Source organism: Lotus japonicus, chromosome 4, assembly GCF_012489685.1.
Source record: "Lotus japonicus ecotype B-129 chromosome 4, LjGifu_v1.2".
In the NCBI taxonomy this organism is placed as follows: domain Eukaryota; kingdom Viridiplantae; phylum Streptophyta; class Magnoliopsida; order Fabales; family Fabaceae; genus Lotus; species Lotus japonicus.
This window is the reverse complement of record NC_080044.1, coordinates 41,077,018-41,101,204: the sequence shown is the minus strand read 5'-3', so window position 1 is coordinate 41,101,204 and position 24,187 is coordinate 41,077,018. Positions and strand designations below refer to the sequence as shown.

General features: G+C 38.3%; 1 protein-coding gene across 1 annotated transcript; it reads left to right on the top strand.

The window, feature by feature from the left end:
• Nucleotides 1-14,673: 14,673 nt before the first annotated feature.
• LOC130714295 (mitochondrial outer membrane protein porin of 36 kDa-like) lies at nucleotides 14,674-17,133 on the top strand. The gene is made up of 6 exons (XM_057564199.1): nucleotides 14,674-14,870; nucleotides 14,964-15,031; nucleotides 15,475-15,585; nucleotides 15,991-16,077; nucleotides 16,215-16,423; nucleotides 16,524-17,133. The coding sequence occupies exons 1-6, from the start codon at nucleotides 14,822-14,824 to the stop codon at nucleotides 16,828-16,830; spliced, it is 831 nt and encodes a 276-aa protein (XP_057420182.1). The 5' UTR covers nucleotides 14,674-14,821; the 3' UTR covers nucleotides 16,831-17,133.
• Nucleotides 17,134-24,187: the final 7,054 nt, after the last annotated feature.

Sequence of the window (24,187 nt, the reverse complement as noted above, 5' to 3'; positions counted from 1 at the left end):
CCTCAGAGCCCATCACTCAGAGATTATCATCACTATCGTCTATTTCTACATGAAGAGTACTGATCTAGAGTCAAATCTTCTCTACCTCTACCATGTAATTGAAGATAAAGTATATGCATAAGAGTCAAACCTGACAAACAATACTTTATAGTTCCTAGGCTTAATGGATCTAATCTATGTAGAAGAAGACAATCTTGAGAAAAATTGTTTTGGGAGAAGCCATGTATAAAACTAATTGTAAAGGAGGAGCCCTAATAATACTTAGTAAGGAGGAGTCCTACGAATACTTGTTTTTCCCGGAGAGGCAGAGTCTAAAGAATACTCAACAATGTCTGGTGGACTGGGCGAGTCCCTAGGGGGCCTACGCCCAGGGGTTGTCTGCCAAGTGGCGGTCGCCCAGCCTGGGAATTGGGCCTCCCTTAGCGAGGCCCAACCGGCCCAACAGGGGTAGTTACACTCATCAGGCTCAGCTCCCACACTATAAATAGAGAGCGGTTACCATTTGTAAGGGTCTCTTAGCTCATTTCATCAATACACACTTGAGATTCAGTTATTTTCTCTCTCTTGAGCGGTAACTCTCTCTCTCTCTAGATTCTTTCTCTTAGTGCAATCTCTCTACTATAGGTACTATACCCTATCTCAATGTTCAAGGCAAGGGCACTTGGTAAGACAATGGCCAAAGAATACTTGTTTGCCTAAAGAGGCAGGGACAAAGAATATATGTTCTGTCTGAAGAGGCAGAGACAAAGAATACTTGTTTTGCCGGAAGAGGCAGGGGTCAAATAATACTTGTACGGAGAAGTCCTTGATCCTTGAGCTTAGTGAAATCTTGGCGTTGCTATCAATTGGATGTAGCCCTATCATTTGGGGGGGGGGGGTGAACCAGGATAAAATGGCTGGTGTCCATCGTCGATTTCCTTGCTTACACTTTCCGTTGCACCGAACGATACCAACGAAGATGATGAATCTTTATATCGTTTGGAAAACCAAGTTTTTGGTTGACACAATTCAAACCCCCATTTCTTTTGCTACTCTTATCCACTTCATATGTATGGTCTTTATGCATAACATGTTTTGAAAATCTCTTTTCATTAGAAAAATAAAAAATACCCTCTTTCAAGAACTGCTTATGAAAACTATTGCATATTTACTTGGAGAAATGTTACTATTGTGACCCCCGAAAGTTGGGGCGTTACAATCACTATCACGAATATCAAACCCCCCGCCTGTCGTCCCTCCAAGATCCCATCGCAAGCCGAGGGGCCGAGCGAACCACATCTGCTAGACCTTCGGGGAAAGGAAAAGTGCATGGTAGATGGACTTCGGCTTGGAGAGACACCTCAGACAAAGGGACCGAGGTCCGACAAAATCCCACATATGAAAAGAGCTTCACGAATTGGAAGCAAACTCGAAATCGCCCTCCAACCTGTTTCCTTACAACGAGGCAAAGCACAAGTTTTCCAAAAGTAATTCCAGTGCAGGGCAGTTCAGGTGTATTAAATTATGATCAAAAAAACTGTAACGGATTTTTCCGGTACAACTACACTTTCATTACGTGGAGGCTTAAATACTCTGGAGGTCCCTGAAATTGTCTGCCGTACGAAAATAAGTCCTTGAATTTTTTTTCCGATTCTGAATCCTTGAAATTTTTTTTTAATCAGAATAAGTCCCTACTCGTGTTTCCAGCCTATGTGGCACAATTTTTGCCAAGTCATTTATTCCACGTGGCTTTTCTATTTTTTTTTAAATACATATTATTCCGGTCTAGAACTTTCCAGTTAGGGCTAAGCAATTAGAAAGCAACTGTAGAACGAGACAAAGTAAGAAATGAGTAAAAAATGTGTTGGATCCCCCACCGCCTGGGCGGTGTCCTTTATTTATATGTTGGTCCTGACCCGTGGTCGTTTGGCCCAATATTACAAAGCTAATAAGCCCACTAAGTTACAAATGTCGTAGTGGGATTTCCCAAGGCGACGACGGCGTTTCAGGTCGCTGGGGTGCTCCTTGCCACCAGTCCACCTTTTGCTTGACTTCAACCGTCCGCACCTGCTCCTTCTGAGCCTTTCACGATCTGTTTCAAGAACGCTCTTCTTCCTCTGTCTTGGACGCATGATGAAACAGGGCATCAATGGCTCTGTGGCTGGTCTGGCAGCGGCTTCCGGTGGGCAACGACAAGTGGTGCAGTAGAGCGGCGATGATGATGATGATGAAGGTGTGCCTGAGGATGACGACGAGGGGAAGTTCGATGGCGACTTTCGCTTCCCACCTTCGTTGTGCACTTCGCTGTTTGTGGATGGGATTACCGATTCGATTGGGTATCACCAGGTCCGAGGTCTTTTCAAGCATCTGGGAAAGCTGAAGAATGTCTTTGTTTAACGGGTGAGGAAACAGGGTCGAAAGTTCCGGTTTGGTTTTGTAAGATTTGCTTCTAGGAAGGAGGCTTTTGCTGCTATTCGGTATGTGGATGGGTATCGAATTGGAGGTGGGTTTCTTTCTGTTGTGTTGGCTAGGCCTCCGATTCAAGTGGGTATTCAGAAGGCTAGTGTCAAAGATTCGGCGACAAAGTTGGATGAGCTTTGTTCACCGTCTCTGTTGGCAAGTGATTCTGGTTTAGCTTCAAAGTCTTGGAAGGAGGTTTTGGTGGGGAAGGATTATGGGACCAGCGCCTCGCTCTTTTCACCAGGAGAGGGAGAGATGATTTCTGGTTTGTGTAGGTTTTTTGACAGCGGTCCCTGGGTGCGTAATGCAGATTTGTTTCCTGAAATTAATTCTCTAATTTGTCGGACTGGTTTTGGCTTGATGTTGGCTGATGGGGAGAGGATACCCTCCGACTTCCTGTTCCCGGAAGTCTTGTCTTTGGGTTGTGATTTTTCTGCTGGTGTAGGGTTGCTTGGGTGTCCGGCTTCTTAGAGGTACATTTTGGAGGATGCTTTGGGTGTCTGTCACACTGCTGGAGTTAGGGAGGAGGGTTATTGCTTCGTCTCATGAGGTGCTTTCTTTACCTCGTGGTTGTGAAGTAAAAGCCTCTAGGCCTAGGGGTAGGCCTAGGTTAGTTGAGAAGAGTGGAAGGAAGAAGAAGGATCCAGATGGTCCCTCTAGAGGTTACGGTGTACCGGAAGGCTCATCTTCTTTGGAGGCACATGAAGGGAATCAATTGATGCTTTTGCCGGCGGAGTTTTCGGAGCCTCATGGTGTTATGACTAGAGCGATGAGTGCCCTCTTGATGGGGAAACGATTAGGCATGTCATATGATTGTACAGATGCGACTGCTCTGAACCAGAATGCTGCCCAAATTCAAGCGCGCAAACCTCCTTAGGGATGGTGTTTGGTTGTGTTCATCTTGGTCTGATGTGTGGGTTTTCTTGGGGTTGTTTCTTGAGAAGCTTCTTGGAAGTTATTTTGGTCTTTTGGATTTGATTGCTATGGGGTATAGGGTCTATTATTTTCTTTTTTAGGGCTGGATGTATAGTCTGTCTTGGGGGCTTGTCTGAGCATATTTCCTCGGTTGGCTTTTTTGGCTGCTGGATCCTTTTTTGCTGATTTGTATCTTCTTGACTATCATATCATATATATCATTTTGCTTTCGAAAAAAAAAGTTACAAATGTCGTAAGCCCAATAACAGTACACAAGCCCACAAGACACATAATCTTAAAGTCTTCTTCAAGATGCAGTGTGTCTTATAGTAGAGCCCACAATACAACATTTTCGCCCTGTGAAGTATAAAAATCATAAGACAAAATCTGAAATGAGCTCGCAGGCTCCATCATAGTGATTACACAATTGTTACATTAACTCTACAACAAGTGAAAATAACTTCGCCCATCGCTTCACAACTTCACATGTGTAAGTATGACGAAACCATTTAACTTGCTTCAGTTTATAAAATCTTGACCAAAATCTTGACATGTCGCTTCAATGTCTTGTCCCTGTCATAATCGTAAACAAGATATGCAAATATTTTGAAACTTGAAACTATCAATCTAATCACATGGCGAAGCAGAATCTGACCATTCCCCAACGCTTGCTTTCATTCAGCATTTGAAACCCATTGACTTAAATCCACCAAACAACACACACGTAAAATTCAATTCAAACGTTAAAGACACGATCGTTCCCCCCAAAAATGTTTGAAGAGGAAAAATCACCGGCCCTCGAAAAGACACGTTTCCAAACTTACAACTCTAATCAATGCGTGGAAACACGCGTCTATTCCCAACTGTTACCTCTTCACCTTCCTCTCATCGCCTATAAAAGCACTACCCATATTCTTTCTTGGCACTTCCAACTTCCCCAACAATCCTCTTTAAAACTTTAAACAAAACCTGCTACTGACTCTCAAACACTTGAAGCATTTCTGGGATTTACAAGAAGCGTCTTCTTCATCCTCAAAACTCTGCAACTACACTCCTTGTAATCTCTCTCTCTCTCTCTCCCTCGTTCATATTCCTTTTGCAATCCAAAATCTTAATTTTCAAACTTAAGCTTTCTATTACCGGAGATCTACCCAGAACTGATTGCCTATCTATTTAACATACCTCAAAATGCATAATCCAAAAGAGTTTCTCACACTAATCACCACCCTTATAGTCCCCATTTCCTTTTAATTTCAGGAAGTTTTTCTCTCAAAATGGTTGCTCAAAATCCTCGTAAAGCACCTAAGAATCGTAAGAACCCCACGGTTGCTGATTCTCTCTAGATCTCTCGGAAAATCACTACTAGATACAATGATTATTGCACCACCTCAAAGTGATGGATTTGCTAACTGAATACACATTTAGAGCTGATGACGATGATACTTACTTAGACATAGTTGTGTGTGCCCCAGATGAGCCTTGTCGTTTTGGAAAGCCCGATACTAATGGGAAAAATCACACCTATTTCTTTAAAACCATGTTTTTTGATCTAGAATACAAACTTCCCCTTTCTGACTTTACTTGTTCTAGTTTGGCCTTGATGAACATCGCCCCCACACAACTTTCAGCCAATGGTTGGGCTTACCTTAGGGCTTTTGAACTTTTATGTACTTGCCTAAATATAGTGCCAACCTGCAACAAGTTATTCTTCTTTTTAGAAACTACTGGGATGAAAGTGAAAGGCAAATATATTTCCTTATCTGCCGCTAGGGGAAGTGGACTATTCACCCTATTTAGGAGCAACTATAAGCATTGGAAAGGAAAGTTTTTTAAACTAAAGGAAACAGAGAAATGTAAAGACATTTTCTATTTTGATGACCACACCCCAAGATTCCCTTTCTACTGGACTGATAATCCCGAGCTTATGTATAGAGTGGCTGAAACTTCTTTAACAACCCTTGAAAAATTAGAAGTTGATTTTCTGTCAACTATCCATCTAAATCTCCAAGACTTCTAATTGGCATTCAAAGAAAGAAAATTGGCTGAATTTGTTGGTAAGGGACGTATTTTTTACTTTCTCCAACTTGTACCTCTATAAAGAAAATTCTAACTTTTGGTTTTCTCTTTACGCTTTTTCAGCCAAGATGTCTCACCTTTCAGAAGACGACATTCTCCGCTTTCGTCGTGAACAACAGGCGTTGAAGAACAAACCATCGCCCGCCAAAACTTTGATTGAACTCGAAGGAAGTCAGTCCGAAACAGAAAAGAATCCTCCCCAAAAGAGAAAAAGAAAGAACCAAAGTTCTGAGAAGCCCGCGGAAAAGATCTCCATCCAATCTTCAATGGAAAAGTTCATGGTGAAAGGGGGAAACCAGTACGGATCTTCCAGCGCCCCACCCCTTTCCTGGAAGTATGCTCTTAAAGAATTTGAAGATATGACTTCTGAAGAAGTCACATCGCTTTGGGATTCTCGAATCAATTTCAACTCCTTGGTGGACACAAACCTTGTCTTTGAAGCAGATCGAGAGAAAATTAAGAAGATTGGCCTATAAGAGGCGTGTCAAGCCTTAATGACTAAGGGCTTGGAAATTGCTGCAATTTCCAAAATGATTGAGATAGAGTCCCACAGGTTTGATGGACTTTCTGCTGCCAAGAGACTTGAAGAACAAGAGAAAGAAAATGCTAAGTTGAAATCAGCCATGAAATTGATGAAGAAATCCAACAAAGCTAGTGAGAAAAAAGCCGCGGATCTAGCTTTGGAACTTGAAAAATTGAAGAAAATAGCGGAAGAGAATCAAACCCTGATGAAGGCGAAAGAAGAAGAAACCCAAAAAGCTAAGGAAGAGGCGAACTTATTAGCCTCTGAAAATGAAAACCTGAAGAAATCTGCTGCCAACCTTTCCGAGGAGACTACTTCTTTGAAGACTTCTATCCTAGCACAAGTTGAAGCTGGCTTTTTCAAAGCCAAAGAACAAATTTTGTTCCTTAATCCTGATGTGCCTATCAAGACTGAAGGTATTGATCCTTATGCTAGGATCATTGATGGGAAACTGATTGTTCCTAGTATTGATGAAGGAGAAGAAGAAGAAGAAGAAGAAGAAGAAGAAAAGAATGAAGATGGTGATAACAACGAGGGCGAAGGAGAAAATCACTAATCCTTCGCCAGAAAAAATTTGAATGCTTTTGCTCTCTGCTTTTTCTGCTTTTTCCTTCCTTGTAATTTCCTGCTTTTTCCTTCCTTGTAACGCCCCCTTTATGAATTAAATTTTCAGTTTGTTTATGCCATGTCCACCTTGATATCCTCGCAAATATCCTACTCTTGCAACCTTTTCACTCTAATCTAATCCTAGCATGAAATCTTAAGATTAAGACTTTGGCCCAAAGTACCAAGATACTGCCTAACTTCATGATACTACGAAGTACACTGGGCAATATGACAATAAAATAAATGAAATAAATCACAGCAGAAGTACCTTTTATCTTCATCCATTTCACTTTAAGGTGTTAGCCTTATATCACAATCATGAAAAACCTTTGATATTTCTTTACCAACTATTCTTTGAATTCATAAGGCCTTAGCATTTTTGAAATTAATCAAAAAGTAATGTATCAGAAGTTCAATTTTTTCTGATATAAGATTTTGCTCGCTTGGAGACTTGTGCTTAATTTGGACAAGCTTAAATCCAAATTAAGACTGTGCTCATGAATTCGTGGTCAAATGCTCTAGTTTTAAGAGGCTTACTCTTTCTCAATTGTCTAGCATCGCCTAATTGATAGACCTAAGTTGGAAATAAATAATGTGCCGAAAAAGAAACTATTCGATTTTTTAAAAGGTTATGCCTAGTTAAAAACTCTCCCGCCCCGGGTAGAGAAAAGAGTGCTTACTTGTTATTCATTATAATATTGTGTCATGCTTCGTTAAAAACTATCCCTTCCGGGTAGAGAAAAAAGTGCATGCCACTAAGTCTTAGCAAACCACATAGTCTTAACACACGAAACAAACATACAAACCCTAAAACAAACGAACACGACATAGTCTTTAAACACAACAAACAAACTGACAAGGAAATTTCAGAACGGAGAATCAGCTGTAATAATAGCGCAAATGTTGTGCATTCCACCCCCTTGGAATCATGCGCCCAGATAACTCCTCCAGGTGGTAAGCCCCATGTCCCAAGTCACGCAAAATTTTGTACGGCCCCTCCCAATTTGGTGTCAGCTTTGAATCAGTTGGGCCCTTCGCCTTCCTGTGTAATACCAAATCGCCCACTTGCATGTTTTTGGGCACCACTCGTGAATTGTAACGCCTCTCAGATCTTTGCTTAACTGCAGCTTCTCTCAATCGAACCTCGGTCTTCACTTCATCAACCAAATTCAAATCCACCAAAATATTTTCTTGATTTTGCTCTTCATCATACATTGCAACTCGAAACGTCATGTCCTGAATTTCCACTGGAATCATTGCATCAACTCCATAAGCAAGCTTGAAAGGTGTTTCTCCTGTAGTGGTTTGTGGTGTTGTGTTGTAAGCCCATATTACAGTTATTAACTCATCAGCCCATAAACCTTTTGCTTCACCCAGATGTTTCTTCACACCATTTAAAATGACTTTATTTTCTGCCTCAACCTGACCATTAGATTGCGGATGCTCCACCGAAGCAAACCTCATCTCAATTCCCATTTCTTCACAGAAATCTCTAACTTTCCTACTTGTAAATTGTGTTCCATTGTCAGAAACAATTGTCGCTGGCACGCCAAACCTGCAAATTATTTTCCTCCAATAAAACTTCTTAACCTTTTCAGCTGTTATCTTTGTCATGGATTCTGCTTCAATCCACTTTGTGAAATAATCCACTGCCACTAAAACAAACCTGACCTGAGCTCTTGCTGAAGTAAACGGTCCCAATATATCTACGCCCCACATTGCAAATGGCCGCGGAGAACTCATTGAACTTAGAACTTCCGGAGGTGCTATATGAAGATCTGCAAAAACTTGACACTTTTCACATTTTTTGACATATTCCATACAATCGGCCTTTAGGGTTGACCAGTAAAAACCTGTGCTCTTAACACTTTTGAGGCTAATGATCTTCCTCCTACATGACTCGCACAAACTCCCGCATGCACTTCAAACATAATTCTTTCCGCATCTTATTTGTTAACGCACCTCAACAAAGGAATTCCAACGCCCCTTCGGTAAAGTTGACCTCCCAGCACCGTGTAATGACTTGCCTCATGAATCTGATCTCTGGAAAACAAAGCTAAGTCTGACCCATCTGCCTCTAAACAAATTCGAATTTGATCCATCCAATCCAAAGCTGCTCCTCCTGTAACCATCACAACATCATCTCCATTCACACTCGGACCTTTCAAAGTCTCTTGAATCACTGACTTGTTGTTACCCGGCTTCTTTGTGCTTGCTAGCTTGGATAAAATGTCAGCCCTGATGTTTTCCTCCCTTGGCACATGATTAACTTGAACCTTGTCCATCTGTTTCAGCAATTCTTGAACCTTTATCAAATACTTAGCCAAATGGGTATCCTTCGCTTGATAGTCTCCCTTTATCTGATTTGCAACAAGCTGAGAATCAGTTTTGATTAAGAGACAATGTACATTCATCTCAATGGCGAGCCGCACTCCTGCTATGATCGCTTCATATTCTGCTTGATTATTACTTGCTTTAAAATCAAACTTGAGAAACTGCTCAATAGTTACTCTGCCTGGACCTTCCAAAACTACGCCAGCCCCACTTCCCTTTAAGTTCGATGAACCATCAACGGACAAAATCCATTCAACTTCCTCTGATATTCTTTCTTCTGGAGACATTTCATTCACAAAATCTACCAAACCCTGCACCTTTACTTGGCCTTTTTTCTCAAACACTATACCAAACTCTGATAACTCTACAGCCCAAGAAACCATACGCTCTGCTAAATCAGGTTTTTGCAGTACTTGACGCAGAGGGAAGTAAGTTTTGACTTTAATTTGAAAACCTTGAAAATAAGGCCTCAACTTTCGGGCGGAGATGATTAAAGCTAGTGCAGCTTTTTCTATTTTTTGATATCTTGACTCAGCCCCTTGTAAAGCATGGCTCACAAAATATATAATTCTCAACTCATCTTTACATTCTTGTAATAAGACAGAACTCACAGCATTATCTGATATAGAAATGAAAATTGACAACGAGATACCTGGAATTGGCTTTGACAATATAGGAGGCTTAGATAGATGCTCCTTTAACTTTTGAAAATCATGTTCACATTCGTTTGTCCACTGGAAAACTCTGTTTTTCCTTAAGCACTGAAAGAACGGAGCCGCCTTACTTCCTGAGCAAGGTAGAAACCTTGATAAAGCTGCAATCCTTCCCGTTAACTTCTGCACTTCTTTCACTGACGTTGGGCTTTGCATTTCCAAAATTGCCATGCACTTATCTGGATTAACTTCAATTCCCCTCCTAGTAATCATGAAGCCCAAGAATTTTCCACTTTGAATTCCAAAAGAGCATTTCTCCGGATTTAGGCGCATATTATGGTTTCTGATTTCCCCAAAAGCTTCAGCTAAGTCCAAACAATGACCACCCATCTCTAATGATTTGACCACCATGTCATCCACATAAATTTCCATATTGCGCCCTACCTGCTTTTCAAAAACCCTATCCATCAACCTCTGATAAGTAGCTCCTGCATTTTTAAGCCCAAATGACATAGTTTGATAACAATAATTTGCTTGATTCGTCATAAATGCAGTTTTCTCTTCATCTGGCGCATACATTCGAATTTGATGATACCGGGAATAGGCATCCATCAAACTCAACATTCCGAATCCAGAAGCCCTGTCAACCAATTTATCAATGTTTGGGAGTGGATATGAATCCTTCGGACAAGGCTTGTTCAAATCTGTATAATCCGTGCACATTCGCCATTTCCCATTACTCTTTTTAACCATAACAACATTCGCCAGCCAAGTAGGATACTTTACCTCCCTTATGAAACCTGCATCAATCAACTTGTTAGTTTCCGTCTTCACTACAAGTGCTTTTTCTTCACCTATCTTGCGCTTTAATTGGGCGATTGGCTTCACACCAGGGTTCAGTTCCAATTTGTGGCATATGAACTCTGGATAAATTCCTAGAAGATCTTGTGCACTCCAAGCAAATAAATCCATGTTTTCAGCTAACAATTGCACCAACCTGCTTTCTTGAATTGAAGTTAGATTTACCCCAACCTTCAAATTCCGTTCGCCCACTTTCACTGTCTTTGTTGCTTCCTCTGGAGTCATTTTAAAATCTGAAAAGCCCTCTCTCGGATCCAAACTAATCTCCTCTTGATCAACGTCCACCCCAAAGACTTTGTGTCCCTCTTTCACTGCTGTTTTTCCCATGTGACCATATTGCTTGAAACTGTCAGAAAAACATTTCCTAGCAACCACTTGATCAGCCTTCAAAGTCCCAACTCCACCTTTAGTCAACGGATACTAAACTGTCAAATGTCTTGTTGAAATAATCGCCCCAAGTTTGTTCAACGAAGGCCTTCCAATGAGCACATTATACGACGTTGTGCATTTTACCACTAGAAACTTAATAGCAAAAGTCTCTGCATTTTTACCTTCGCCAAACACTGTACTTAATTCTACATACCCTCTTACAAATACTTTCTCTCCTGAGAAACCAACTAACGCCCCATCATATGGCAGCAAATCAGCTTCTGTAAGCCCAAGTTTTTCATATGCATCCCCATAAATCAAATCTGCTGAACTCCCTTGATCCAGAAGTACCCTCTCAATTTCATAATCAACAATTTTCAGCATCACCACAATCGGATCATCCTCATGAGGTTGAATTCCCGCAAAATCCCTAACAGTAAATGTGATATCGGGTTGGTTGATTCCCCAACTTCCCCATTCATTAGCGTATACAACATTTATGGAGTGAACATACTGCTTTCTTGAAGAATTGGTCATGCCCCCTCCTCGGAATCCTCCAAATATAGAATGAATACGCCCCTTGGTTTCACCTCCAGCTTGCTTCTTTGGTTCTACATCTTCAATTTCATTTCCAACTTCATCACGCTTTGTTGAGGTTCCAGCTCCATCTGACTCCTTTCACCCCTCAAGTTGCCGCATATAACCCGCTTTTATCAAAGCCTCGATTTCCCTTTTCAGTGTAAAACAGTCGTCAGTATTGTGTCCCGTGATCCGATGATACTCGCACCACTTGTTTCTATCCACGTTGCTTGGTGGGCGCTTCGGTTGTTTTGGGAAACGAATCGTGTTCGCCTCTAAACACATGTGCAAAGCCTCTGTTAAATTAACTGCAAGTGGGACCGACTTGTCCTGTTGGTTTCTGGTCCACGTCATTGATTGTCCATAACCACGATTCCCATAAGGCTGAGCACGATTTCGAAAATTAGAGCGGTTATCAAAACGACCTGAATTATTGTAACTTCTTTCACCTTTTGTAACCGCTCCGCCCGAACGCTGATCATTAACCGCTGCCTTTTTTGAATCTGACTGCGGTTGTTGGCCGGTAACTGCAGCGTTCTTGCGATTTCTCTTTATGCGATCACTTTGCTCCTCTTGAATGAAACCTTGCACCCTGCTACGCAACTCCACCATCGTCTACACGGGCTTACAGCTTAGATTACTGTTCAAACTGCCTGATTGAAGACCAAGTTCAAAAGCTGCTATGCATATTTCTGGCATCTTGTCCTCCAAATGCACCGATAGTTGATTGAAACGCCCCATAAAAGATTAGAGGCTTTCATTAGGCCTTTGTTGCACATTGAATAAAGCCGCTGGAGTCACCTTTTGGGCGCGGCTGGTTGAGAATTATGACAAGAATTTGGCGGACAAGTCCATGAATCCAGCAATTGAACGCGGTGGTAACGTTGTGAACCAAGTCATTGCTGACTTTTTGAAGGTTGAAGAAAGCATCTTACACTTCAAAGCATCCGAAGCACCCACAATAACCATCTAGGTGTTGAAATACACCAAATGATCCCTTGGGTCAGAATCCCCAAAATATGAATCAAGAACAAGAGTTTTCAAATTATCTAGAACAGTAGAATTTGCAATGTCATCTGTGAACGGTTGGAAGTCTACCACCGTCTCTGCCATTCTACGATCGCCCTCCTGCAAGCCCCGAACTTGATTGATTTCAGTAAGTTGAGTCTGCAGTTGTTGATTATGTTGGCGGAGATCAGTTAGATCCGCCATGATCTGCTGCAGAATGTCAGGAGGAACGTTGTCATGGTTGACATGGTTGACATGATTCTCCCTTCCATTCGCCCCAGATCGATTCACCATTTTTAGTGAATTAGAAGCCTAGGATTGAATTCCTCGACCCCACGGTGGGCGCCAATGTTCCGGTCTAGAACTTTCCGGTCAGGGCTAAGCAATTTGAAAGCTACAGTAGAATGAGACAAAGTAAGAAATGAGTAAAAAAATGTGTTGGATCCCCCACCGCCTGGGCGGTGTCCTTTATTTATATGTAGGTTATGACCCGTGCGGGTCATGGGTCGCTTGGCCCAATATTACAAAGTTGATAAGCCCACTAAGTTACAAAGGTCGTAAGCCCAATAACAGTACACATATGGATTAAAAAAATAAAATTAAATATTTAAAATTAAAATTAAAATCTTTTTAGGGATTTAGGGTTAATTAGATTTAGGGATTTATGGTTAATTAGGTTAATAAGATTGTAATTTTAAATTTAAACATTTAAATTTAAAAATTTATTAAAATCTTTTTAGGGATTTAGGGTTAATTAGACTTAGGGTTAATTAAGTTAAGGCTTAAATACCCTTTTGGTCCCTGAAATTGTAAAGGGAATCAGACCTGATCCTTGTAAAATTTTTGCATCAAATTGGGTCCCTAAAATTTTTTTTTTTAATCTAATTGGGTCCCAAGTGTGTTTCTGCATGATGTGGCACGAATTTTGCACAAGAAAAACCAAAAGGATTGGAATTAGAGTTTAAACCGACAAGAGTAAGATGAACATAGACTAGCACTAGCTTCAATATATATCACCCAAAATCAATCCTTATTTCATATGATGTGCCCAGCCCTTGGCAGATCCCTTATCACGTCCAACTAGCAATAGTTAGATGGGAATACCACCATCATCTTCAACTTTCGATGGCAGTGTCCAACAAACCCCAAAAAACCCCTAATTCAAAAATCTCAACCCAGATCGGTGAGTAGAGGAAGGGATCGATAGAGATTCGGCGACGAATCCTTTCCCTGAAGTCCCAGATCCAGAAATCATTCAACCTGGTAGGATTGGGTTTACGATGGGGGTGGGATCTGGAAGAGGAAGCACCGAGAAAGGAATATGGAGATTTCTTCTTCATAGAGGCCCTAGGAGGTTTGTGCGAGATCTAACAATGGTGAAGCTTTGGTGCGGTGGTGATTGAGGTGTTTTGTGTCGATCCGGTTGGGGGATTTGTCCGTGGCTTTGGTGCGGTGGTGGAAGAAGAAGGCATAGTGTGCGTGAGTGGTGGTTGTCACGTTGGGTAGAGGAAGAAGTAACATGGTGGTATGGGTACTGCACCAGAAAGGGAAGATGAGAAGGAGGCTATGTAGGAATTAGGATGAATAGAGATGAGAAATTATCATTAAAAAAAAAAGAGATGAGAAATTAAGTTTTTAATTTGGGTTTAATTTTAATTTGTTCAAATCATTTATACATCTGCATTAAAAATAAAATAGAAAGCCACGTGGAAAAGCTCATCAGGCAAAATTCGTGCCACATCAGGCTGAAACACAGTTTGGACCCTATTAGATTAAAAAAACAAATTTAAGGACCCAATTAGATGTGAAAATTTTACAAGGACCAAGTCTGATTCCCTTTACAATTTCAGGGGCCGAAAGAGTATTTAAGCCTTAAGTTAATTAGATTTTAATTTTAATTTTAAATGTTTAATTTTATTTTTTTAATTCATGTGTATTAAAAAAAATAGAAAAGTCACATGAAATAAATGACTTAGTAAAAATTGAGCAACATAGGCTGGAAACACGAGTAAGGACTTATCCTGATAAAAAAAAATTCTAGGGATTCGGAATCGGAAAAAAAATTCCAAAGACTAATTTTCGTACGGCAGACAATTTCAAGGACCTCTAGAGTATTTAAACCTTACGTTGGATGATAAATACATAATGAATGTTTTTAATACAACTCATCAAGTGACAAATAGAAAGAGCATTCTTTTCCATATAACCAACAAAAAGAAGAAGAAAATAGAACGAGCATCCGAATTGGAATGGCGAATATTCTCCCAATCTCCCAACTCAACTATTGTCCCGATTCTCGAGGCGTCACTCGCTCGACTTCTAAATCAACGTTCACACTTTCATCGTTCCATCTAACGGCTAGAGTTCATCCTCTCCCTCCCGAATATTAGGGTTTGTTTTTCACTCTCCTCCTACCACTCCCACACATTTCCTCCGCTTCAGTTTTCTCCAGAAAATCATGGTGAAGGGTCCAGGTCTCTACTCCGACATCGGCAAGAAAGCTCGAGGTGACCGATTCGTTTAGCTTATTCGTGATTTGTATTTTTTTTGTTGATTTAATCTCGATGAATTTCTCACTGACACCGATAATCAATATTCAGATCTTCTGTTCAAAGATTATCAGAATGACCACAAGTTCACCATCACCACTTACACTTCTGCTGGAGTGGTATGTTCTTTAATTTTATTTATTTAATCAATTTTCACAATTTTATTTGCCTTTGAAGTGTTATTTTATTTGAAATTTGAACATTGGTTCTTTGTGATTTTTCATACTTCCTAAGTTTAACTCTATTTTTTTCTCTTAAGATGATAGACACTTATACTAATATACTATTTTGCTGTTGAATTATGAAAATGATAGTTGAAGTTTTTTATTTGTAATTTGCGCTGATTTCTAAGCTTTATTGCCTGTTCTATAGTTCTTACTTTTTTATTTTTTCTCAAGTTGATGGAATCGTATACTTTTTTTGCAGTTAAATTGATATGCATGTTGAAAATGATAAGAAGATTTCACTGTAATTGAAATAATTATTAGCTAGCTTCTATCTGGATTTCATTGGTTTATGGTAAGAGCAGCATTTCAGTGTTCTCATTGAGTTCTATATTCAGGAAATCACTTCAACCGGTGTCAAGAAGGGCGAGATATATTTGGCGGATGTTAGCACTAAGCTAAAGAACAAGAACATCACTACAGATGTCAAAGTGGACACTAACTCAAATGTGAGTTGAAATGTTTTGCTGAGATAAATTTTACTCATACACTTGAGTCATTTTGTGATTGTAAAATTTTGTGCAAGGATTTGTCTGATATGATTCTTTGTTTTCAAGTTTTAGATGGAAATCATGTTTCTGCCTGGGATCTTTTACCTTAGATATATAGTTATATACATTGTTAATCGATTATTATATGGCTTTTGGTTTGCCAATTTTTTGTTTCGAGAGCTATTTGCATGACTGTGCATCTTCAGATTTATTACATTTATCTTTCATTATAATGGTAATAGGTAACTTTTTATCCTTTCTAAATCAAATTGACTACTTCATACTGAATCTGATACAACATAATATCTGATGAATAGATAGAGCTCATGCTGCATTTTTTTTTGTCTGACTGAACACTTTCAGCTACATACAACCATCACTGTGGATGAACCTGCACCTGGACTGAAGACAATTTTTAGCTTTATTTTTCCAGATCAGAAATCTGGCAAGGTAATAAACAACCATTTTTCTTTCTTCTATCAACTATATTATGATTTACTTACGTTTTCTTTCATTCACTTTATGTCAACAGTCAATATTAATATTTCCAAGTTATCCTGAATGATAATTATGTTCATACTTAATAGGTGGAACTCCAATACCAACATGAATATGCTGGAATCAGCACTAGCATTGGATTGACAGCAAGCCCTATTGTTAACTTCTCTGGTATCATTGGAAATAATTTGGTCGCTGTTGGGACAGATCTTTCATTTGATACTGCCTCTGGCAACTTTACCAAGTACAATGCAGGATTGAACGTCACGCATGCTGACCTTATTGCATCTCTTACTCTGTAAGTAGTAGTTATCTGCAAGCCATGGAGGGTTACCTATATTATACAATTTGAATTAATCTCCTAACTTATTTGTTCCTTTGTTGGTTGATGAATGTAGAAATGATAAAGGTGACTCTCTTAACGCCTCATATTACCATGTTGTTAGTCCGCTGACTAACACTGCTGTTGGTGCGGAGCTTTCACATAGCTTTTCTAGCAACGAAAATATACTGACTATTGGCACCCAGCATGCTCTTGACCCAATAACTTTACTGAAAGCTCGGGTGAACAATTATGGCAGAGCAAGTGCTCTGATCCAGCATGAATGGAATCCAAGGACCCGCGTATCTCTTGTTGGCGAGGTGGATACTGGGGCAATTGAAAAAAGTGCAAAGGTTGGTCTTGCTTTGGCCTTGAAGCCGTAGACTTGATGATTTTGAATTGATAGGCTGCGTGGCAATAAGTTTTAGAGCTAGGGTTTCACTTTCCTCATGAACCTTTGGTCCTTCATATTGGAGCTGTTAATTTCTTGCTGGGTAGGGTGTAAAATTAATAAGCACAGAACCAATTTTAAAGTACATTCATTCAACAAATCCAGCCAAACCTCATTGATTTAGATGCACATTTGACTAAGTTTTTTGAGCATGGAAGGTGATGGTCATGCAATATTATTGTTGGGTGTATATCAAAGCTTTGACTTTTGTTTGGTAAATATGTGGTTCCGTTTATTTGGTAGTAACAGTTAGTTTTTCTTTTGTTTACAACTGAATGTATAGTTTTCTTTAAATAGTGTTGACACATGATTTTCTATTCAAATTGAGTTGGAGAACCTCACACCTCTCAAAAACTACATCATATATGCATTAGTCTATAAGGGTAATATTTTTAAGTCAAGAAATACCAGACAACAGGACATAAGCACATGTGAGTCTGTCTTTTTTTTCTTTTTGGTCAAAGAATCTTTGTCCAACGGTAAGGGATTTGCTATACAATTAAGGCTTATAATGTTAATTTTTTTTTTTTTTGTGTGTAATGCGATGTCCATGTCGCCAATATTTTTCGAATGGAGAGTTTTTTTTTGAACGAGAAGAGAAAGATATTGTTTATAATGTTACACAACATAGGAGAAAACCTACATAAGTGCTTTGCCACCTAATTATTTCTAACTACTAAAATAACTCAATTGACTTAACCTATCTATAATGGTTCAAGCTTAGGGATGACAATGGATTAGATCTTAGTAGGCTACTATGATACCCATTCTCACTCTTTTTCAAAAAATACCCGTAGTCATTCTCGTACCCTTTGATTACCCATATTCATGACCTTGTCCCCGTGCTTGTTACCTGCAATTTAGTTAAGCAAAATTTAACTCATGATTTTTTCAAGACCTAAAGAACAATTTTATGTAATCTGATTAACAATTTTATGGTTTTAGGTTTTTAAATTTTTTTTTATAAAAATCGTTAAATATTGGGTTAAAATTCACGGAAAACAAAAACTTCAACGATTAGTAAACGTGAGGGACATTGTAGGCTAATATATTCCATGGGGGACCAGAATTGCCAAATTGTGATAAGTGGGCGACCAAAAATGCTATTAAGTTTTTTTTTAATAAACAACTAAAATATAACTGTTATTATAAAATAAAAAATATTAATTAAAAACAGAAAAGACCATCCAAATATTTAACCAGTAAAATCATATCATTTTACTATATAATTTTAAAAAATAAGCGAGAAAGTTAAGTTTTAAATATAATTTTAGATTTGCTAATAAACTTCTAAAGTAATAAGTGACAAACTTATTTTAAAAATAAGTGAAAACAAATTACAAATATTATATTTAATATTAGGACTTCACTTGCTTATTTTTTTAAAGAAACTAGTGTTTTTACCCGTGCGTTGCACGATGAAATTTTTTATCATCTTATTGATACATCAATTAATTCTTTAATTATAAAAAATTTAAGATACTAAAAATGATAGTACAAGGATTGTAGATATTTAAAAAATTATAAATTGAGACCATCAATAATTTTTTGTTTTCATACACGTATTTAACAAGGGTTGTCTGACCCATGAGAAAGTTTGGGTTAAATAACTCATTATCCAATCATATTGGAGATAAGTGAGTTGAAAATAAATTAAAAAATAAATTATAGAAATTTCAACTCACTTATCTTCAATGTGATTGGATGATGGGTTATTAAACCCAAACTTTTCTTGGGTCATTTAGACAACTTCATTTAACAAATATAAGGATAATAAAAAATAAAGGAATTAATGGGCTAAAATCTTCAAATCCACACATGAGGGTATAAATTTATAAATTTTGATCTAACTACAAAATGGCACAACACCATTACGAAATAATCAAATTTGATTTGTTAATTGAATCTTTATTTCACTTGACTTCATCAATAATTTTCTTTCCCTATCATTCTTTAAACAACACCTCATTTCCACTATCAAAAGTTTACAATTTTATGTTTTGTTGCTCTTAAAATATTTAAAAAAAGAGCTGAAATCATATCAATTTTTTTCAATTAGTTTGTACATTAAAATACTTTATATAAAATATTCTTCCCGTGAGATTTTTTTACCACATATTTTCACTATCAAATTAGTGTACTTTAATATTCCGCATGGTGCACCGGAAGAAAAATGATTTTGATAAAACGTATGTTGGCATATTCTCACGGAAGTAGTTGGTTCTTATAACCTCATCTACATGTGAAGATACTTCATTTCCTACTCGCAATTTCTCTCTAGTAAAGAAAAACAAAACTATATAATGATTCATAAGTTTCTACTACAGTATTGTGCCAAAAAAATCAAATGATTCTTAAATTTGATCCAAGGAAGAAATAGATGTCCTTTTGATGAACTCATAACAATTTGCAAAGGCTTCTACACTGGAAGCTTTGTTCCTCTCAAAAGATGACTCTACTATCAACTTTGCCCTTTATTTTTTCATCCCTCAAGGAAAAAAAAAACCATTTCAGCTACTATTGTTCTTTCTCTTGAACCCACTTTGTATACATAACACTTTCCCCGGCGCTGGCCATGTGATAGTTTCAACATGTCAAATAACCTGATGAAGAAGTTGAACATGTAGCCCAATTACATAAACCTTCTAAGATTTAACTCAACATAAACCGACTTTCGGGTGCCACAATAGTAACCTGTCCTAAAACTATGTGCGGAAAATGTAAGTGTTTTTTTTTTCGTTTTAGAACAAAAGACTTCTCCAAACTAGGACTTAACTCAAAAACTTATAACATATATACCATATATATACATCCCCTGCTGTAACCATAAGTGTCACAAGTACCTGCAAGTGACAGAAAGTGCGCCCGAAGGCAAATATGTACACGTCCAATGCTCAATATGTAAGAGTTATAATTACATTCCTCCAAAGTGTGGGCGAGTCAATCCAAAACGGCCTCCTCTAGACCTCCTAACATTCGACTACTCCCTGTGATTCCCATATCAGAGAACCACACAAAAAGCAAAATGTCGGGAACCTACCCTGTCCCAAAATGTACAAATGACGAATCAGAGCTACAACTAAATACACCTACTCAAGTCACCCAAGCAAGCGGGTCTCCCGACCCTCCTCCTCCTCCTTACTAGTGTAGTCATCCTCGGTGTTGGAATCCACAGCAATCTGAGTTGCAAATAAGTAACACAAGAAACGGGGGTTTGAATTGTGTTCTTGAAAATTGCTTTTTAAAACTTAGTTTTATGAAAAGAATATTAGTTCTTTGGTAAAAACGTTTAAGTGTGACTTTTCACAAACTGTTTAGTGCAGCGGAAGTAAAACAATAAATAGAACATAACGATCAGCACACAGAGATTTATACTAGTTCACCCTAAACGATTGAGCTACGTCCAGTACTTGGCCACCACCAAGATTTTCACTAGCAAGTATTAAGGACTTCTCCAATACAAGTATTAGACAAGACTTCTCCAAGTATTAGACATGACTTCTCCAAGTATTATCACGGACTTCTCCAAGTATTCTGCAGGACTCCTCCTATAAGTATTGTACCGGACTTCTCCAAAATCTTACAAAGATTTAAATCACTCTACAAAGATTCTCTTCTTTCAAGAGTAAGGGTAGAGACTTTAAAGCACTGAAACTCTAAGTGTTTGGGTTCAGATCTGACTATATAATCACTTAAGAGTTACTACAAAAGTGTAAAGAGAATAAAGAGATATGACTCTTTTAAGGTACGGGGTTTTCTCTTTCACTTGGCAGAATTTATGGCTTGTGTTTGACACTTAGGAATATCTACTTGAGCTTTGAATGTTGTTGAGAAGTTTGAAATGAATGCTTGAATGCTTCTATTCTCGGAGTTAATTCTTGTTCCTTCAGATCTTCAAGAGTGTCTTAAATACTTGCTTGCTAGTGTTGTAGCCGTTGTGAGATAAAATCCAACCGTTGAGATAGCCGTTGAAGGTTGATATCAGACCGTTGATTCAAAAGGCTTGGTTGGTAGCTTCATTAAATGTTACTTCTGAAGCAAGTCTATCCTTTAGCTCAAAAGGTGATGTTTGTCAGCTAGTAGGTGGTGATAGACTTTGGGCTACTTTTCAGACATGAGACAATTTGACAATTTGATGTTGACGGCTTGTACTTTCCCTTGTTGGTCAGCGTGCCTTTTGCTGAAGTAAATTTGTCTTCATGTGTTTTAGTTTGAATGAGATTCAAATAGTTGTCATTGGATTTGAATGTGGGACAACCGGTTGTAATCAAACTATGACTTTGGCGCTCAAAATACTTCTTGATATATCTGACTGATGACGTGGCATTGAACGATCAGAGTCTTCACTGGGGTACAGTAGAGGCAGAGTTACTTCTATTTTCTGAGGAAAATATCCTTTTAATAATTGATAGAACGTTGAAGCGTGTGACATATAGCCAAGTTTCTCCTGAAATTGAGAACGTTATCAGTAGATAAATTTTCAATGAAACTTCTACTATAAAATTGTTATGATCAAAATAAGATTTTAAAAACGTTATGATGCGTTTGAACTTACCAATCTCCCCCTTTTTGATAATGACAATTTTTTTAGAAAGAGGTAATTAAAATAATAAACTCCCCCTGAGTTTAGTAAAGTTTCAAAATAATTTGAGCTTGACAGGGTGTGACAAAAAAATTCTTTTACGTTACTCCCCCTGACTTTAGTAGGCTATGTTTTTAAGCACAAGTTATTAAGCACAAGTTATTAAGCACAATATCCTACAATATCCTCCATCATCCTATCTCTTTCTCTCTTCTCCCCCTTTGGCATTATTAAAAAGAGACATGCAAATAGAAACCCGACATGCATATAGGATAACATAAGAACGATAAGGATTACTGAAGTACGGAGATAACAAAGTCCAGAAATTTAAAGTGCAAATTGTCAGGAATTTAAATTACATAGAACGAAAAGGGGTAGAGTGGCCATTAGCCAAAACGATGCAGGAGCAGATCAATCTTGGAGGCCAGATCATAGAAGAGATTGTTCATTTGATTCTTATGATCTTCAAAGTCGCTCCGACTGTAAGGCCCGAGTTTTTAAGTTTATGCTAAGTGAATAAACTTCTTATTCACGATTAGGGTTGATGTAATGTGAAGGGAAACCTGAACGAAAGTTTATTAAATGAAATATATTTATGAAGGAGAAAGTTCAGGAAAAGTCAAAGGATTGTATCGAAGTTGATTTAAGTTATAGCACGACTAATATTCGCATTTAAAACCTAGGACAAGAACCTTAGGAAACAAAACTATGTTCCAGCTTTGGAACACTATAGGAATATAATTTCCAACAAACTTCCAGCTTTGGAACACTGTAGGAATTTAGTCCAAAAATCTTTAGAGAAATATTAGAACTTATCTTTTTCCATATATCACAATCATTTCGAGGCGAAACTCTAGGATCTACGAACGTCCGATTCCAATCATCGGAAGTTTGCCGAAACCGAATCCCTGGTTTTTCAAAACCCTATAATCAACCGTCAATGAAGACTTTTTCTATTCAGAGCTTCAAATGAAGATTCTACACGCGTACACCCATTTCTCTTGATGATTTCAATCTTTCTTCAGAAGGAAGCTTTCCATTCCGACATTCGATGCAAAAAGTAACTTATCGGGTAAAATAGTTTTACACCGACTTTGCATTAGTCACCTAAAATATAAGGAGACCTCATTTTAGTTTTGGAATTCTTTCGCCAAAACCTATCTTAGAATTCATGGAGAATGAAGCCGGAAAAATCAGATTCGCGAAACTTTCATTTTACCGCGTTTTGCCAACCTCTATATATAGCCAAGAAATGAGAAAATATCACAAATTTCCACCATTTCTCTCCAAAACCTGCGAATTTGCTAAGAGGAAGAAGGAAGAAGAGCTTTTGTTCATTTCTTGCTTGATCGTCGATCAATCAGTTGCTACTTCAAGGCTTCGAGGTATAGTCGCTAATCCTTACCTCTGATCGCTTTTTCCATAGCTTTTCTGTAGAGTTTTCTGAGCGGATAGTTTATGGGTTTTTGCAAAACTATCCTGAATCTTTCATTTCTGATTCTAAACCTCTTCCTTATGCGCCCAAGATCACTTCTGCCGGATTAGATTTTCCGTTATGTCGCCGGAATTCCGCCGGAATCAATTTTAGCCTTAAATACCCATTTTTGGAGTTTTTGAGGTAAAGCTTCAACCTTTAGGCTAAAAATTATCGCCTTAGCTTAGTGTTAGTAGGATTAGTTGTCATAAACGTCGTTAGTAACGTCCCTGCAAAATTTGGTTTTTGGGATTTCAGTTTTGAAATTTCTAAGTTAAAAATCATGACCAAAATACCCCTGCGACAGTTTTTGATCCGATAATTTTTCCGAGTTCAGAATACCCTTAGTTACGGCTAATGAAAGCATAGGAACCAAGTTTGATCGAAGAAAAATCGAGCCCCACAATTGTGAAAAGTGGCCGAGCCCTATAGAGGAGGAGGGGGAAAATTCCTTTTCCGAAAACTTGTCCTTTCGCGCTAGATTATCGTACCTCGGAGTATGAACTACTTCGTGTAACCTTAGTGAGCATTGATAGCTTAGTTTCCGATAGATTTTGATAGAATTCTGTGGTTTTACTTTAAAGGTTCTTTTGAAGAATTTCCTGAAGATCAAGGAGCTCATTGTGAAGGAACGTTTGAGGAGAACGCTGGAATAACTAGAGGTAAGGGCAACTTACCTTACTAGCTAATGCTTTAGGTGTCGACGCATTCGACTTGATTTACTGTTTATGCACTTGTTTGTGTATGATTGGGAAAATGTTTTCTGAGGCTTCGGCTGACAATGTAGATGATTCATCTACTGAATGTTTTTGAGAGTGAATTTCATGTTAAGTGCTAGGTGGGTAATCTAGGATGTGTGATGCATGCTTTATATGTGTAAGACCCAAGACTTTAAGCTTAGAATAAGTGGAAGAGATTTCCATTTACGATTAGGCTTGATGTAATGTGAAGGGAAACCTGAACGAAAGTTTATTAAATGAAATATATTTATGAAGGAGAAAGTTCAGGAAAAGTCAAAGGATTACACCATGATCGATAAAAGTTATAGTACGATCGTTGTACGCTTAAACCTAGGTCAGAAACCCTACTATAAAGCTAATTTTCACTTTTAGGCACGACGGAAGTTAATTCCAAAAATCTTCAGAGAAATGTTAGAACTTCTTTTTTTTCCATATATCACAATCGTTTCGAGGCGAAACTCTAGGATCTACGAACGTCCGATTCCAATCATCG

Excerpts from the sequence above, each read along its gene's own strand:
- LOC130714295 (XM_057564199.1), top strand. The coding sequence starts at position 14,822 with ATGGTGAAGGGTCCAGGTCTCTACTCCGACATCGGCAAGAAAGCTCGA. Across the intron at positions 15,586-15,990 it reads AAGTGGACACTAACTCAAAT|CTACATACAACCATCACTGT; the intron begins GTGAGTTGAAAT and ends GAACACTTTCAG. Across the intron at positions 16,078-16,214 it reads CAGATCAGAAATCTGGCAAG|GTGGAACTCCAATACCAACA; the intron begins GTAATAAACAAC and ends CATACTTAATAG.